The 16,653-nt window shown below is 35.8% G+C and overlaps 1 protein-coding gene across 5 annotated transcripts in view; it reads left to right on the top strand.

The window, feature by feature from the left end:
* KANK1 (KN motif and ankyrin repeat domains 1) overlaps nucleotides 1–16,653 on the top strand; it is a 251,967-nt gene that overhangs the window by 233,635 nt on the left and 1,679 nt on the right. For all 5 annotated transcript variants that reach the window (XM_074280656.1, XM_074280654.1, XM_074280657.1 and 2 more), the window contains 7 exons: nucleotides 815–920; nucleotides 2,351–2,572; nucleotides 3,969–4,056; nucleotides 6,709–6,928; nucleotides 10,731–10,873; nucleotides 11,442–11,642; nucleotides 16,212–16,310. In XM_074280656.1, coding sequence (XP_074136757.1) covers nucleotides 815–920; nucleotides 2,351–2,572; nucleotides 3,969–4,056; nucleotides 6,709–6,928; nucleotides 10,731–10,873; nucleotides 11,442–11,642; nucleotides 16,212–16,310 — 1,079 coding nt within the window. The remainder of the gene's footprint in view (nucleotides 1–814; nucleotides 921–2,350; nucleotides 2,573–3,968; nucleotides 4,057–6,708; nucleotides 6,929–10,730; nucleotides 10,874–11,441; nucleotides 11,643–16,211; nucleotides 16,311–16,653) is intronic.

The raw sequence follows: 16,653 nt of genomic DNA, 5'->3' as shown, positions 1-16,653 counted from the left end.
TTGACTTGACAACAACTATTTTTCTTTTTCAAAGGGTTTTTTTCCAGTTTTCTTCTCTTTAAAATTTTAAACTTAATAAATATAAACATTTTAATATACAAGGGACAGAAAGGGTAGATTATATGTGAAACTGTAAAGTTCTCTTAGTTTGTTCTAGTGAGGCAGGAAGGTGGTAACAGTAGAAAGAGCATGGGACCTAGTATCACAATGACCCAGTTTTGGCCTCAGACACTTTGATGTGGCTGTGATTCCCAAACCATAAAGCTTTCTAGAAGGGGTAGCTATCATTAATGATCTTTATCAAGAAGCAATAAAACTGTCTTGCTTGTCTTCACTTACTGAAATTCCTTCTAATATTTTGTATGTTTTTATAAAATTTTACTGATACTTTCTTTCCCCCTTTTTGGGGGAGGTGTCTGACACTGTCACTACTCTCTAGTCCCTGCTCCACAAGTAGAACCTCACTCTTTTTTTTTAAAGGGAACACAGTTTCACAGTGAAGAACCTCACTCTTGTAACAAATAAATATATTCAAAGGAGACAAAGTTGTGTGTGGGAGGATATGGTCTCATTTAACTTGGAGGTTTAGAAGTATTTTCAATGTAATTTTGAAAAAAAAATGTCATATGCTCTATATACCCAGTTTTTTAACAGGTTTTGCTTCATTTCTTTCATGCATACCTGTCCCAAATTATATGGTATTTGTACATAGAAATTTAAGAAATGCTTACGATGATTTTGTCTTTCAGAGGCACGAGTCTTTTGTCCAGTTAATATTGATGCATGTTCCTGGCTTTTGTTTTCTTTTTCACAGTATGTGCCAATAATGACACTACACTGAAGTCTATTATGAAGAAAGATGGGAAAAAGGAATCCAACAGCACCAAAAAGAATCTTCAGTTCGTTGGCATCAATGGAGGGTAAGTCAAAAGAGTAATGCTATTTCTCTTACTGATCACCTGTCTCCTTTCCTTCCTTCCTGTATTGAATTACCCTCAAGGCTGCTGCTACCTGGCCTATGGTTGGATATAATAAATACCCAAGAAAGCCATGTTTGGAGATTCTTTTTATCTTCTTTTTGCTTTTGTTTATCTGTTTGTTGCATGAGGCAATTAGGGTTAAATGACTGCCCAGAGTTACAGTTAGTAAGTGTTTAAGTGCCTTCAACTCAGGTCTTCCTGACATCAGGGCTGGTGTTCTAGCCATCCTCCATCCAGCTGCCCAATTCTTTTATCTTCTTGGTAATCTCTGTTTAAGGAGCATGTGATGAAAATGAACATATTTCATCTCACTCAAGAAAATAACCAAACCTGAAATATATTACAATCAGTACATTTCTGGGTAGTCCTTAAATAGTGCACACTTAAACTTCTCAGAGAAAGAAAACAAAAAGCCATAATTAAATTGGCCTTCTGCTTTAAGTAACGCTTAGCTTTTAGTGCTTGAAAGACCTTGGATCTTTTAATCTAATGAATAACCATGCCAAAGATTATGGTATCACCAGCTAGAGTGTGCTATAGCCAATTTTTACTGGTTGATTTTTTTTCTATTTTTTAAAATAGTCCAGGCACTTTCCCTCAAATGACCCAAGCAATTAACCAGTGCAAAGAGACCCAAATTTGCTTTTTTAAATTACATGCATAAAAATTCTTATAAAGGTACTTACAAGAAAACTGCTATTTAGAATAAACATTAAGGCACCTAAAATTAACATCTGTGTTTTGATCCATTCTGTCTTATCAGGTCCCCCCAAAAAAGGGAAAGGATAAAAGGAATGAAAAATAAAAACTAAGGGTTGTACAACTTCAGACCTGGTTGGCTTTTGAATTAGATTCATAAGTGTATTTCCTTACTTTGCAGTAGATGTAACAGAATTGTTTTGTAAACTGTGCATCATAATCTGTTGTTTGCCCAGGACATTTTATTTTTTTCAGAATTATTTCAGTGTCCTCAACACCTAAAACCACGGGACTTTAAATGACTTGAAGGGGGTCAGTCTTTATAACTTAGGATTAAAGCTTAAAGTCCTAACTTTAATATTAGTGTTAATATTGGTGTTAATTGGTATTTAATGTTGGTATTATTTCAAAAGCTCCCTTCATAAAACTAAAGAGCTGAAAAGGACCTCTAGAGTATCTTGTACAGTCCCTCATTTTACAAATAAAGTGAGACCAGAAAAGTAACTTGTTCCCAGTCAAACAGCAGCAGCACACAGGACTAGAATGCTGGTCTTCTAATGCTCTAAACTGGGGGACTCTCCACTAACCTTCATGCCATATACCCTAATAGAAATTTCTGAGTCATATCTGGACACACGTGTGCATTTCCTGAAATCCCAATTGCCACCTAGGTATGAAACAACCTCAAGCGATGATTCCAGCTCAGATGAAAGCTCTTCTTCCGAGTCAGATGATGAATGTGATGCCCTTGAAGAGGAGGAGGTGGAGGACACTCAGGGAATGGCGGAAGGGCATCATGCAGTTAATGTTGAAAGTTTCAGATCCGTCGGTGTGGAGGAAAATGATATAAAGGTTCCAGAAAGCAAAGCAGAGAAGGTGGAAATCAGAGAGAGGTGTGGTACATTTCTCTTTCTTCCCCCTTCCCCTGTCATATCATATATGAAATGTTTACTGCGGGTGCAATAGAGTTATCTAACTAGAACATTCTTGTCCAGAGCTCCTTAAAAAAAAAAAGCTAACAAACAGACCGATGTTCACATTCCTAGTCATTCTATTACCAGGCAAACTAGGGAACATGACCACATATCTTCTGATGGTAAGGATTATTTGGCTTCTGATCACCATAAAGATTTCTGAAATCTTTGTTCTTCATTTTGCTATACCAAATTTTATACCTGAGAATACCACTCACATATTCTTTTAAATCTTTTTTTTTTATTCGTATGTCTAAGAATAATTGAAATTTTTTAGTGACAGAAAACAGTTTAAAAATATTTTTAAAAGCTTTATCTTTAGCCATTTATTTCCTTGCAGATATTATTAAGCCATCTTAATGTCGAGTAGAATTTTTATGAATTTTTACTAAAAGTGAAAATTAGAAAGATGAATTGTGCCAGGAATCTTTCATTTTGTTGTAAGTTGACTGATGGAGAATACCAGTAGGTGTAGAACTTGGGAATATCACCAATAACCAACTGAAATAATTTCCTCCCCCCCCCAAAAAAAAAACAGGTCTGATTTTTAAAAATATACTTAGCTGAGGGTGTGGGAATTCTTAGTGTTTACCAACAAATATGGAGTAGGCATTTTTAAAAAGAGAAAATAAAAGCCAAAGATTTAAGAGAATAGACAATACACTGTGATACTTCATTAAATACAAACAGTCCCTCTAAGAAGATCCTTTCATTTTTATTTGGAAAATAAGATTATTTGGAAAATAAGACTGCATTAGAGGAAGGTAAGTATATTTGGTCTTTATTTAATTGCAGTTGTATGCAATTAACTCAGGGTTTTGTTTTTAAGTTTTTACTGTCTGGAAAGAAACTTTTTTTTTTTTCCAGCTACCAAAACAAGTTTTTAGTTTTCTGATCAATAAAATGTGCTTCCAAGGTATGGTATGTAGTATGTATGTATGTGTGTGTGTAGAATAATAGAAATTGTTTATTTTTATTATTTATAATTATCTTTTTGCTTATATGTATAAATAATGGTCTTTCTACATATAAATATTTTAAGCAAATTTAGGAAGTAAATAATGATTTTTAAACCTAATTCTAAATCAGATTTTGATATATCATCCGGCAAAGACTAGAAGCTAGAGGTGAATATAAAATCGAAGTATGGAGTTTCAAATATCAACCAGCTCTTTTCTTTGATCCTCAGGGTCCATTATTATACTTGAGGCCTCAGCTGGGTCTTTGACCTCTTTTATTTTAAAAGATTAAAGAATTTGTTTAAGAATTACTTTTTATAAATCCAATTTAATTGGCTTTTTTCTTTTATCCTTAGATATGAATTAAATGAAAAGATGCTATCTGCATGTAATCTACTGAAAAATAACATCAATGATCCTAAAGCTTTGACCAGCAAAGATATGGTAAGTCAGAACAAAGTATAGTCCCTATTACTACTGGTCTCTGTAAAATTGGTTTAGTGTGAGTCATCACTTACATACTAGCCAAAATCTGTTTCTAAAACTGTTTTTCTTTTTCAACCTTCTTCTTCCCTGGACCATATATGGAATGAGTTGGCCAAACACAAATAGGATCGCTTCTTCTCTATGCAATCAACCCAGTGACCATTTACTTCCATCCTGTCTGGGGAGATTCTTTACTCACCCTGTACTTTTCTTGGGAGTGTGTATTCATCTCTGAGGCATATACTCAGAAATGGAAATGTGAATGAGATACAGATTCTTTGCATCTGCCTGTTCCACTTCGGTTTTCAAGATCATCATGGTTTAGGGATCAGCATGCTAGGATTTGAGGCATATTTGTTTTTATTTAAGCTTCTGGACAGAAATCAGCATTTCTTTTTATTATAAAACTGCATATTATCTTCTGATGTGTAATGCATACATATTCTTAACCCTAAGAACAACCATGGTGGCCTTCTCACATTTTGAGAAGGTTTTGAAAGAACTGAAAACAAATGGATTTAAAGTTATGTTGTTAATTATAAATGTCCTGCATATATACATATATTGTATTTAATTTATACTTTAACATATTTAACATGTATTGGTCAACCTGCCATCTGGATGGGGGGGAAGGAGGGGAAAAATTAGCACAAAAGGTTTGGCAACTGTCAGTGTTGTAAAATTACCCATGCATATGTCTGGTAAATAAAAACTATTTTAAAAAATTATAAATGTCCTGGGAAAGATGTTTTTTTTGTTGTTGTTGTTGTGTTCTGCCACATTAACTGAATCTGACAAACCTTGTCTACAAATTCCTTGGGTTTCTGATTCAGCTGAAAGTGTGAGTTCCTTTCTTTGGCAATCCAGAGCTTAGGAGCATTTAGAAAACTCCTCTCCACAGTCACGTACATTTGAGGTTTTTCTACTATGACTGATAATAGTAGTTCAATAATAACAACCAAAAAAAAAAAAGGTAGATTTTTAAACTCACAGCATCAGAGAGAATTAGAAGAGATTTATAAACTGCCTCATACAAATGGAACCATTTATATTCTTGCATATCTATACTTGTCTTTAAATAAAGTCTGAAATTTAAAAAAAATTGTGCTGTTTTATATCCTATGCAGGTCTGTTTTTGGAATACCCTAGACTAGCCCTGTCATTTTACAGGTTAGGAAACTGAAATCTAGATAAGTTGTGGCTGACCTAGGGCTGGCCGCTTAATAACAGAGCTGAGATTAGAATGCATGTTGCCTGAAGCCTTGTCTTGGGCTTATTTTTCTCCGAATAGAGAGCCTCTCTACTTCTTGACCTGTAAAGCATATTTTCTCTTAAAGATACTGTATATTTAATTCTCGTATTTGATGTAATTATATAAACCCACCAAAGCTAATCCATTAGCAACATCACTGAAGCAGGGCAGAAAAGGGATGTGACAGTGAGCTATAGAGATGAAAATTTTAAACAAAACTACCTGCATTCCTCCAAAATTCCTGAGCTCTGAAGAAAACACAATGGCTACTTTGAAAAAAAGCAAAGATAAGCATTTTTTTCAGCCCCTATTACATGACCTGCCCTGTGCTAAGCACTTTACAAATTTTATCTCATTTGATCCTCACAACCTTGGGAGCTAAATGCTGCTATTGTCTTCCTTTTAAACAAATATGGAAACTGGGGCAGGGATTAAGTGATTTGCCCAGGGGTCAGATAGAAACTTGTCTGGGACTAGATTTGAACTTAGGTCATCCTGACTATAGGCCTAGCACTCTAGAACTGCCTAGCTCTACATGGTAGGCATACCACATAGAGCTACCCTTTCTAGCTACCCTTTCTCAAAAGTAATTTGCCTAAATCTCTAAAAGGAGGTTAAATAGTTAACATTAAAATCTTAGCAAGGTAAATTACAAGAGTCAAATAAGATACTACATTTAACAAGATTTAACTATAAAGTAATGTATAATATTTTCCAGTGTTGTGATTAGGAGAAGGTAGTAACGTCAAGTGTATTTGGGGACATTAGAGAATATATTGACATAATGATTTTAGGGGAGTCTTTTGTAAATAATGCAGAAAGGATTAAAATGTACACATTTTTAAAATTATTTTTATTAATTTTTTGTAATATTTCTGTTTAACCATTTATTCTTCCCTATTTCTCTGTCCTAATAAATAATCCTTTAAAAATGAAAGGAAAAAAATTCATCAGAACTAACCCACATATTGAAAAAGTCCAGTCTTCTATGTCATCACTCCAAACCTATTGGTACCCCACTTCCTCTTAAAAGTAAAAGGAAGATGACTTTCTATAATTCTTTGGTTTAAGGGTTCATATAAAAACCGGCATTAAGTTGCCTTTGCACAGTTCTTTACAGTTAAAAACTATATTAAATGCAGTGTTTCATTTGCTTGGTCATTATGCTTGTATAACATGTGATTTTATTTGTTAGTATTGACTGGGAAAAGAGGTAGAATTAGTTGTTTCTGAAACCAGATTCTTGCCTATACTTGACTAAAAAAGGGGCTGGTTTCCTGAACTGTTAACTTATGACTTAGAAAACCTATAAATAGAAATGGGGTGAAACAATTATAATGCTTTTGTATTTTTGGCAGAGATTCTGTCTCAATACTATTCAGCACGAATGGTTTCGGGTATCAAGTCAGAAGGCAGCTATACCTGACATGGTTGGAGACTACATCGCTGCTTTTGAGGAGGTCTCCCCTGAGGTCTTGCAGTACATCATCAACATGGCAGATGGCAATGGAAACACAGCCCTCCACTACAGTGTCTCCCATTCCAACTTCGAGATTGTGAAGTTACTTTTGGATGCTGGTATGATGGCTGCCCCATTCATCTCCCAAAATGAGAGTTGTAACATTCCTCAGATAGCTTTTAGGAGAAGTGAAAAAAGAATTTAGACTGTGTGAAAATCCCTTTTGTTTAACATTTCCTAATCAACCTACACCTTTCCCTTAGTCATCCTTTCTGGGATTCAGTTCTAGCATCTGTAAAATGGAGAGAATATTTGTGCTACCCCTCTTACAGGGTGCTAAGCACTTTGTTGTTATCTCATTTGTTTCTCACAACAACTTTGAGAAGAGATGCTATATATTCTCTGTTTTAGAAATGAGGAAACTAGGACAGAATTGCCCAGGGTCACACAGCTACCAACTGTCTGAGGCTGAATTTGAACTCAGATCTTATGTACATTATTATTAATCTGGTTTATTTGCTTCAGAATTCAATGACTTTTTTCCTTCACCCTCACATAATACAGAATATAATTTATTTGCTTAGTTCTAGAATAAACACGTGAAGCTTAAACTCTAATTAATGCTTTATAAAGAATGTCTTGCTTGGCTAGAAAAGAGGTTTTGGAGATCATCTTGCTATAGGCAAGTAACAAAAGAAGAGAGATAATATAATCTTGTGATAATATAATTTATACATACATAATATTGTGATATTCTTACTCTTGGATTATTTAGTGTTATATCTGTAGATAGTTATTTAGTGTTATTATCTTACTCTTAATAAGTTTCTTTGGTTTCATTTTACCCATCTACCCCTAACTCATTTGACTAGAATTCTGTGCTAAAGGAATACATACAGTAGATTTTATTCTAGCCACTTATTATATAATATATTTATGTATAATATAAATATGTAATATGAAAATAAATAAATCTATAATATGTTTGCTATAAAAAGGGAAATTCAGCAAGAGACTTTGCAAATATTAGATACAGACCTAACTGCTAGAAAAGACTTTAGAGATCATCTAGTCTAGCCTCTTAATTTTACAAATGAGGTGGGCTGAGGAAAGGTAAAATGATATGCCTAGGTTCTTAGTAAAAGAAAAAAGTAAATATTTTTCTGACTACATATTCTGCTCTTTGCACCTCACTATGCCAACACATACTCTACTACAGTGGCAGGAGTTTAAGGTCAGTATTACTCTTATCAGAAATGCAGTTATTCTAAAAACTCAAGAATAGATAGTCTCTCCATGCCATACTGTGGATTGGTATATGAACTAATTATTATGCAGTGTGTATGTGCAGAGAAATATGTATGTATGTGTGTATTCCTCCTTTCCTCATACATTCCATAGTATACTAGATAGAGAATTGGCTTTTAAACCAAGAAGACCTGGAAATAAATAATGAAGCCAAAAGGGGAAGATCTGATTTGAGAAACTGGAAATTGATCCAAGTCTTCTCATTCCTACTTTCCACCTCCCTACTAAACTGTACCATTGCTCACATTCCAAGGAAAGAGTGGTTCACTGATCACTTCTTAACTACACAAAAAGGAAGCACGTATCTTACCTCCATCAAATGTTCAAATGGATTAGATCCTTCCAACCTTGTACTGGTCTTATCAGCCACAGTCAAACACATTGCACCTTGACCCAACATAATGATGTCATTTTAGTCCTCTCCAACTATGAAGGACAACCAGGTAAGCTGGTAATTAATTACTTTGATTTAAAAGAATCTGAGACCTTTCTACTTCTTGATAGTGCCAGAAAAGGAATTTTAAAGTGGAAGATGTGATAATGTTAAGATAGTAATTGAAAATAGATTTGCAAAAAGCCACAGCATTATTTGGAGAATGGTAACTATATGTTGTGGAAAATAAGTTGATGCTATGCTGGAAATAGAGAATCCTTCAGATTCGACATAAAAAAGAAAAAAAATTCTTGATAGCTAGCTTACATCAGTAAAGTGTGTGTGTGGGTGTGTGTGGAAAGAGACAGACACAGAGAGAAAGAAACATGTGGCATCTGATCTGAGAGGCGCCCAGCACTGAATATTAAAGGTCCCCAAAGTGCAAACCCATTCCTTCATTTCACCTCCTTGTATCTTTGTACATGTTTGCAGAGAACAGTGTCCCTGGAATGGAATAGGCTATCGAACTAATGTTTCCCTCATTATGAAAACATCTTTAACATCTTAACTTAAACATCTGGTCTTACACAGATGTCTCATAAAGCCCTTTTCCTGCCCTTCCCATTCCTTTCCTTTAATTAGAATGCACTAGACCCATTTAAAACCTACTAAATGGTAAATTAGTAAGCCTCAGTAAACTTCTTAAGAATTATAGGAATAGAAAATTATCTGGCTTTATTAGGTGTGTACAGAAAGAATGACTCTATTAGTTCTTGGCAGTTTCTTAGAGAACTTAGCAGATCCATTCTCAGACCAAATAGGCCTGGGGCTCAATGTCATTTAGTTGGAGTAAAACTTCTAAAGGTTCAAAAACATCAAAAATAGCATTTTGTGAATTATAAAATACTTTGTGGCAACAGCAAGGAGCCACAAGAGACATCCAAAGCCCACACAAGCTCTATTTTTTTTTCTCTTTTTTTGGTGCTTCTCATAGACTTGCACTTTATTTCCAAGATATTTACTAGCTCAACTGGAACCCTAAGGAAATCATCTAATCTTAATTGTGCCTCAGTTTCCTTATCTATAACCAGGCTTTTTAAACTTTTTATCCTTGTGACCCCTTTTTACCTGAGAAATTTTTATATAATTCTGGTTACAAAGGTATATGAAATAATAAATCATAATTTTTGTGACCCCTCATATTCAGTTATGAGACCCTATATGGAATTGTAAGTCACAGTTTAAGAAGCTGGGCTTTATAAAATGAAGGGGTTGGACTCAGTGGCCCTTCTAGCTCTTATTACATGATCTTCCAAGATGTAATGGATTTCACCACATTCATTTTTTTCCTCCAGCACAATCATTGCTTAAAGAGGTCTCAGAGAAGCTCTCCAAGAGAGTAATAGAAACTCCCTAGAGCCTAGATTACTTTTGATGACTTAAGGAATACAGGGAAGAGAGAGATCATATAATTATAAGGGTTGTGAATTAGAGAATGAAGGATTAATTTAAGACAGAGGAGATGAATAATTAAAGAGTAGATAGAAATCCATTTTTTTCTTTTCTTTTTTTTTTTTTTTCCAAAGGCGACTCTACTTGACAGAGAAAAAAAGTGGTAGTGAGGAGTGACACAAAAGATAGAATGCTAAACTTGGAGTCAGGAAGATTTTAGTTAAAATTCAACCTCAGACATTTACTAGCCATGTGATCGTGGTCAAGTCACTTAATCTCAAATTGCCTCAGTTTCCTGATTTGCAAAAAGGAGTTAATAAAGTACTGTTAGCACAGTGACTCATACATAATAAGTACCACGTGAATATTTGCTATCATTATTGTCATAACCACAAAAATATGAGAGAAAAAAAACCCAAACAAAATCTCAAAGAGAAAGGAGTAACAAACAGAAATAAGGAATTAAGGAAGAGAGGAAGCAAATCTATGGGAACAGAGCACTTAAAAAGATTAAAATAAAAGAACATAATTTTGTGTTTATAGCAGAAGAAGTGGGGGGAAATCTTAACTTGAAATATATGTGGGGAACAGAAGGAGGAGAGAGAATGAAGGGTGACATACTTTCTCTTCCACTTATATCAATTTTAGGGGAGGGAATGGACATTTTGTTTTAAAATCTCATTTCCTCAACTTTCTGAGTTATTCATATTCAAATGCCTGCCACATTTTTGGATACTATGGTTTCAGTATGTGTGGGCTGTGTTTCGAAGGGACTTTTCTCCTTGCAGATGTATGTAATGTAGACCATCAGAACAAAGCTGGCTATACCCCTATCATGCTTGCGGCATTAGCCGCTGTGGAAGCTGAGAAAGATATGAGAGTCGTGGAAGAACTTTTTGGCTGTGGAGATGTAAATGCCAAAGCTAGCCAGGTCAGTGCTTTTGCTCTCTCATATGGAGTGGGTCCATTTGAGGAGGTGGGCAGACTGAGGAAATGTTGTTTTTAGCATCTTGGAATGGCAGGCACATATATCTAACTTTCTTTTCTAATAAAATCAGCTTCTACCTGGTCACTGCTACACTCGGGCAATCTCTGAGCACAGGATTGCTTGTAAATACCTAATTGCCAGTCAGCCAGAAACAAGAGATTAAAACGTTAAATCGAATCTTTGCTCATCTTCTATCTCCTTTCCCTTGAATGCTCTTAGATTGCAAACCTGCATGTATTTGAAGCACTTTATTTGATGGTATCTCCCAGAAAATTTCTTCATGTGTTATGTTATCTCCTTTTTAAATGTTCTTCTTCCTTCAACTTTTCTGTCACTCTTTATCTTGTTCCTGTTTTCTAGTCTGATATTAATCCTTGGCCCCTTCAGCTTTCTCCAGCTAGGATACTTTCCTTATAGAGATAAGACTGATAAAGACCCTCAGCCCCTTCAACTTTTTCCAACATGACCTCCATGACAATTTCTAACTTTCTGTTGTGATTTATTCTTGAAGGCTGGACAGACAGCCCTAATGCTTGCAGTCAGTCATGGAAGAATCGACATGGTAAAGGGTCTGCTGGCCTGTGGAGCAGATGTCAACATCCAGGATGATGAGGGTTCTACTGCCTTGATGTGTGCCAGTGAGCACGGCCATGTAGAAATAGTTAAGCTCCTGCTGGCACAGCCTGGGTGCAATGGTACCTTGGAGGACAATGTAAGTTAAACAAAGACTTAGAAGAGAGAACCTTTTTTCTTAGAAGGGAAAAGAAATGAAGTGATATTGAAGGATATTGAAACCTACATAGCATTAGTAGAACAAATAATTGATTTGGAGTCAGAGGTCCTGGATTAGAATCCAGTTGGGCAAGTCATACACCCCATCTAAAAAATGAGGGAGTTGGACTAGTTGGGACTCAGAAAGTCCCCTCCTGATCTAAATTTTCTATGTTGTGTTTTAGATAGACCTTATTTAGGACAAGAGAACAAAGTAGAGTAAATTTTCTATTTGGCCAAATGCTCAACTCTAAATGAGATTAAAGAAAACTATGACTCAGTCCCAGGATTCATTGTTCTTGCAGAGGCATGCAAGCAATTAAATCTGGATAGTGTAGTCAGTAAAGCACTGGGGAGTCAGGAAGACTGGGGTTCAAATCCAGCCTCACTTATTAACTGTGCATCTGGACCCATCACTTAATTTCTTGACGTTTCACTTAAGGACAGATTTAGCAAATTTTGTGGAAAAGATGCCAATTGAGCTAGAACTTGAAGATTTCATCTAAGTACCAGATTTGAGGGCCTGGAGTCAGGCAATTGAGAGAACAAGTCTCATTTGCTGAACAAACAGCATATATTGAAGGGGATGGGGTGAGATTAGGAGGGGAAAATAATATGAGATAAGGTTGGAAAGCTAGAATGGCACCATACTATAGACAATCTCACAGACCGGGCTTGGAGTTTGAATTTCACTCAGTAAGCATTTGTAAGCCATTGAGGAGTTTTGCGCAGAGGGACTTACCTGACCAGATATATGAATAATGAAGATTAATCTGTCAACAATGTGAAAATGGATTAGAGGGCAAAGAGAAAAGAGGTAGGAAGACCAGTTTGGAAGAATTTCAGTGTTATAAGTGGGCAGTAGTGAGTACTTACACTAAGGTGGAAGCAGTGAGGATAGGGAAGAATAGATATGAAAGGTGAGTAGAATGGTTAAGACTTGCCAGCCGATAATAAGTGGGTAATTCAGGAGAGAAAAGTCAAGACTTGCAGAATTGATAACAAATATTTTTCTATACCCATCTACCCCATGCACTTTTCACAATTTTTTATCTTTTGGGGAGCTAGACATGTCATCTCATTAATACAGAGAGGACTCCTGGAGAGGAAACTGCAGAATCATTTGCTCTGCAATTAGCACAATTCCTACAGACATGTGCTAAAAAATGCTCTCAACCTACAGAGAAAGAACTGGTAGAGTCTGAATACAGATTAAAACATTTTTTCTTTTACTTTATTTTTTCTTGTTATTTGTTTTAGTTTTGTTTCTGTTTTGAGGTTACGTGTACTGCTATGGTCACAAATCTGGTGTCAGAGAGAGGACTTGAACCCAAATTATCTAAATTCTCAGATTGGTTTTCAGTTTACTATGCCTCTTCCCCCACTTTAATTGGTATTATACAGATGTCCTGCCCTCTTTCCATTGGGAAAAGAAAGTTAAACAATTCTGAAATCTTATTCTAGGGCAAGGATGAGGGTCAGCAAGGGAACCAGCTCTGGGGTGGTGTCCGTTGAGAAGGGCATAGAGAGGCCGGCACAACTCCTTGTTTCTAATTCTGAAAAGCTAGTTTGTGGGGAGCATGGCTTTTGACCACAGCTTTATTTCAGTTAAAGTCCATTGAAGAAGTGGAAGGAAAACGTTTTCCTTTGTTTCAAACTTCAAACCATTTAGCAGAGGCTAAGTCAGCAAGATAAGGAAGTCACTAGAGGGTTTTATGGACATGAAGTAAGCTGCCATGGCATTTCCACTGCCTCCTGCAGATTTATTTAATTCTGCCCCAGGGGAGATAACATTTCCAGCTATCCTAGTCCTTCAGACAGGAGATGTAGGTTGTTATTTTTTTTTTTTAAGGCTAATATCAGGGAAGGGCAACTTGTATCAACAATGTTAAAAGGTTGTCAGAGCCCTACTGAATGTCCAAGAAGTCTTCAGATTGATTTGCCTCTCTTTAATTAACTGCCTCTACATCCTCATCTATCAGAAGGAAAAGGGTGTGGGAGTCAGGGTAGGGGCAATGAATCAGAGCTAAACAGAAGCCAAGCAACTGGCTATGGTCCCTATTAATCAAACATTTCATTTAATCAGACATTTATAATGCACCTACTCTGTGCAAGGCATTATGGTAGGGATACAAAATAAAAGGCTTACAGGTTTCCAATAGAGGGACAACATGACTATGAATAATGAAGATAAGTAAGGCAACAATGTGAAAATGGATTGGAAGGCAGAGAGAACAGAGGCAGAAGGACCAATTATTTTAGTAGTCCAGGAGAATGGTAATGTGTACCAGTACTATATTGGTATCCAGGGAGAATAGACAGGAGAGAATAGATATGAAAGCTTTGGTGGGGTACTGTCGACATTGTTTGTCAGTGTGACGGAGGAGAGTCAATAATTGTCCATGCCTTGGTGTCCTTTTAATTTTAATAGTGATATGATACGTGACCAAATAAATGTGACCTAAGGTTGAATGTTAATGAAATGTAAGAGTAACATGAAATAAGACTGCCAAAGGAGCTAGACTCTAGGAGATCTTAAATACAGCCTAAGGAATTACCACTTTTTTCCTGGAGGTTTCTGAGCAGGCAAGTTGAGGTCAACTCTACGCTCTTCCAAAGTAAGATCATTATGGTAGCAGAGTTAAAAAATGGATTAAAAACAGGAGCAACTAGAGGAGGCAGTTTACTTTTATGACCAAGGAGACCTTTTTTTTGAGCTTATGGAGAAAATAAATTGAATTACTTTGTCATGGCTTGTTTTCTTCTATCAATCTTAATCCCCATTATTTAAAAGAGAGAAAACTTTAAACAGCGTGGAAATATATAAGACATTATGAGATTGACAAACTTTTATAGAATAAAGAAAATAAATTATAATCCCTTTAATTTTTGATATTTGTGATTAGTATTTGCTCTATTTCTGTAAATACCCAATTTACATAAGCCATCAGGAATTATACTAATTCATCAATATAAGTTATAATGTAATTTAAGATTGAAAAGAGGATTTGTAACAATGCCATTGCCTCCTCAAAAAAATAATTTCAATTCAAATATTTGTTATTATAGCTTCTTATACATAATTGGAACTTAATAAAGATTAAAAAAGTAATCCTGATTTCTGGAAGTTTACATGCTACCAGAAGGATGTGACGTATAGATTAATAAATTAAGGACAAATATATAATTAATATTATAAGATAACAGAGTAGGAAGAACAGTAATAGGTGGTATCCAGAAAGGCTTCATAGAGAAAATGACACCTAAGTAGACTCTTGAAAGAAACAGGACTTATGAAAGGTGTAGATGAGTCATGGAGGAATAGTCCAGACATTAGAAACAGCTCAGGTAAAGGAAGAAGTGAGAGATTCCAGGTTTAAAGAACTCCTAGGGGCAGTGAGATGGTGCAGGGGATAGAGCACCAGCTCTGAAGTCCGGAGGACCTGAGTTCAAATCTGGCCTCACACTTAACACTCCCTAGTGTTTGATCCTAAAGCAAGTCACTTAGCCCCTTTTGCTTCAGGGGTGGGAAAAGGTGGGGGCAAAAGATGCTTAGGAGTTAGAATATCAACAAGATTTAACAACTGATTGAATGGGGTGGAGGAATGAAGAGAGGAGACTGGAAGAATCAAAGAAAACTGAACTTTTGAACTTAGGTTAATTCAGTGAATTTGAATTTAAATCCTGTCCCAGACTATAACTGGGGGAGGCTGAATAAATAGATATTAAATAAGTATAAAAATCAAACATTTACTGATAATAAACCATAATTTTGCAATCCTCATATTCACTTATGCAATCTTACATGGGGTTGTGACCCACAGTTTAAGAAGTTTTGGTTTAATCTCTGTACATTTCCATTTTGGGGTTTGCTTTTAAAGTCCCTTTAACACTAAGTCCAAAATTTTATCATCCAATGAACTTTTATCATCAGAGAGTTGGAATGCTCTTAATGAAAATAGAGAAGTTAGGAAGGGAATTGGGTTTACAGGGAAAGCAAAGATGTTCCATTTGGACATAACTTTTAAATGCTAGAATTTGGTTGATTCTTTTTCTCCTGCCCCTTTTAGCTCAGAATTAATTAATTTGTTTGTTTTTTTTTAAAATCTTTTACAATCTGTTTTTTTAAGCTTTTTATTTTCAAAACATATGCCCGGATAATTTTTTCAACACTGATCCTTGAATAGCCTCGTGTTTCAGATTTTCCCCTTTTCCCCCCCACCCCATGGCAAGCAATCCAATATATGTATATATATTAAATCCATTATGTGTAAGCATAAACCTAACCCTAAATTCTCTTGCTGCACAAGAAAAATCAGATTAAAAAGGAAAGAAAATGAGAAAGAAAACAAAATGCAATCAAACAACAAAAAAGAGTAAGAATGTTATATATTATGATCCACATTCAGTTCCCACAGTCTTCTCTCTTGGTATAGATTTAGCCTGTAATTTAGATGAAGACAATTAAAACTTTCAAACTATTGACTTGGTTTTCTCCATTTTCTTCAAGGATGGAAGTACTGCACTCTCTATCGCTTTGGAAGCAGGACACAAAGACATAGCTGTTCTTCTGTATGCCCATGTTAACTTCTCCAAACCCCAGTCACCGGTCAGTATTGAATACTGAAAATTTAGAAATGAGCTGAAATTCCCCAGGTTTATTTCCTCTTACTTGGTGGGGGCTCAGAAGGTCTAGATCAGTGGTCCTCAAACTTTTTAAATAGGGGGTCAGTTCACTGTCCCTCAACTGTTGGAGGGCCGGACTATAGTAAAAACAAAACCTCACACTCTGTCTCTGCCCCTCAGCCATTTGCCATAACCCCACGGCCACATTAACGTCCTCAGCAGGCCAGATGCGGCCCGAGGGTTGAGAACCCCTGGTCTAGATGCTCTGATGTCCTTGATAATGCTTGAATTCTTCTCCCTCAACAACCTGGGCCTTCTCTCAAGGA

Source organism: Sminthopsis crassicaudata, chromosome 1 (genome assembly GCF_048593235.1).
Source record: "Sminthopsis crassicaudata isolate SCR6 chromosome 1, ASM4859323v1, whole genome shotgun sequence".
NCBI lineage: Eukaryota > Metazoa > Chordata > Mammalia > Dasyuromorphia > Dasyuridae > Sminthopsis > Sminthopsis crassicaudata.
This window is presented reverse-complemented; position numbering and strand designations above follow the sequence as displayed.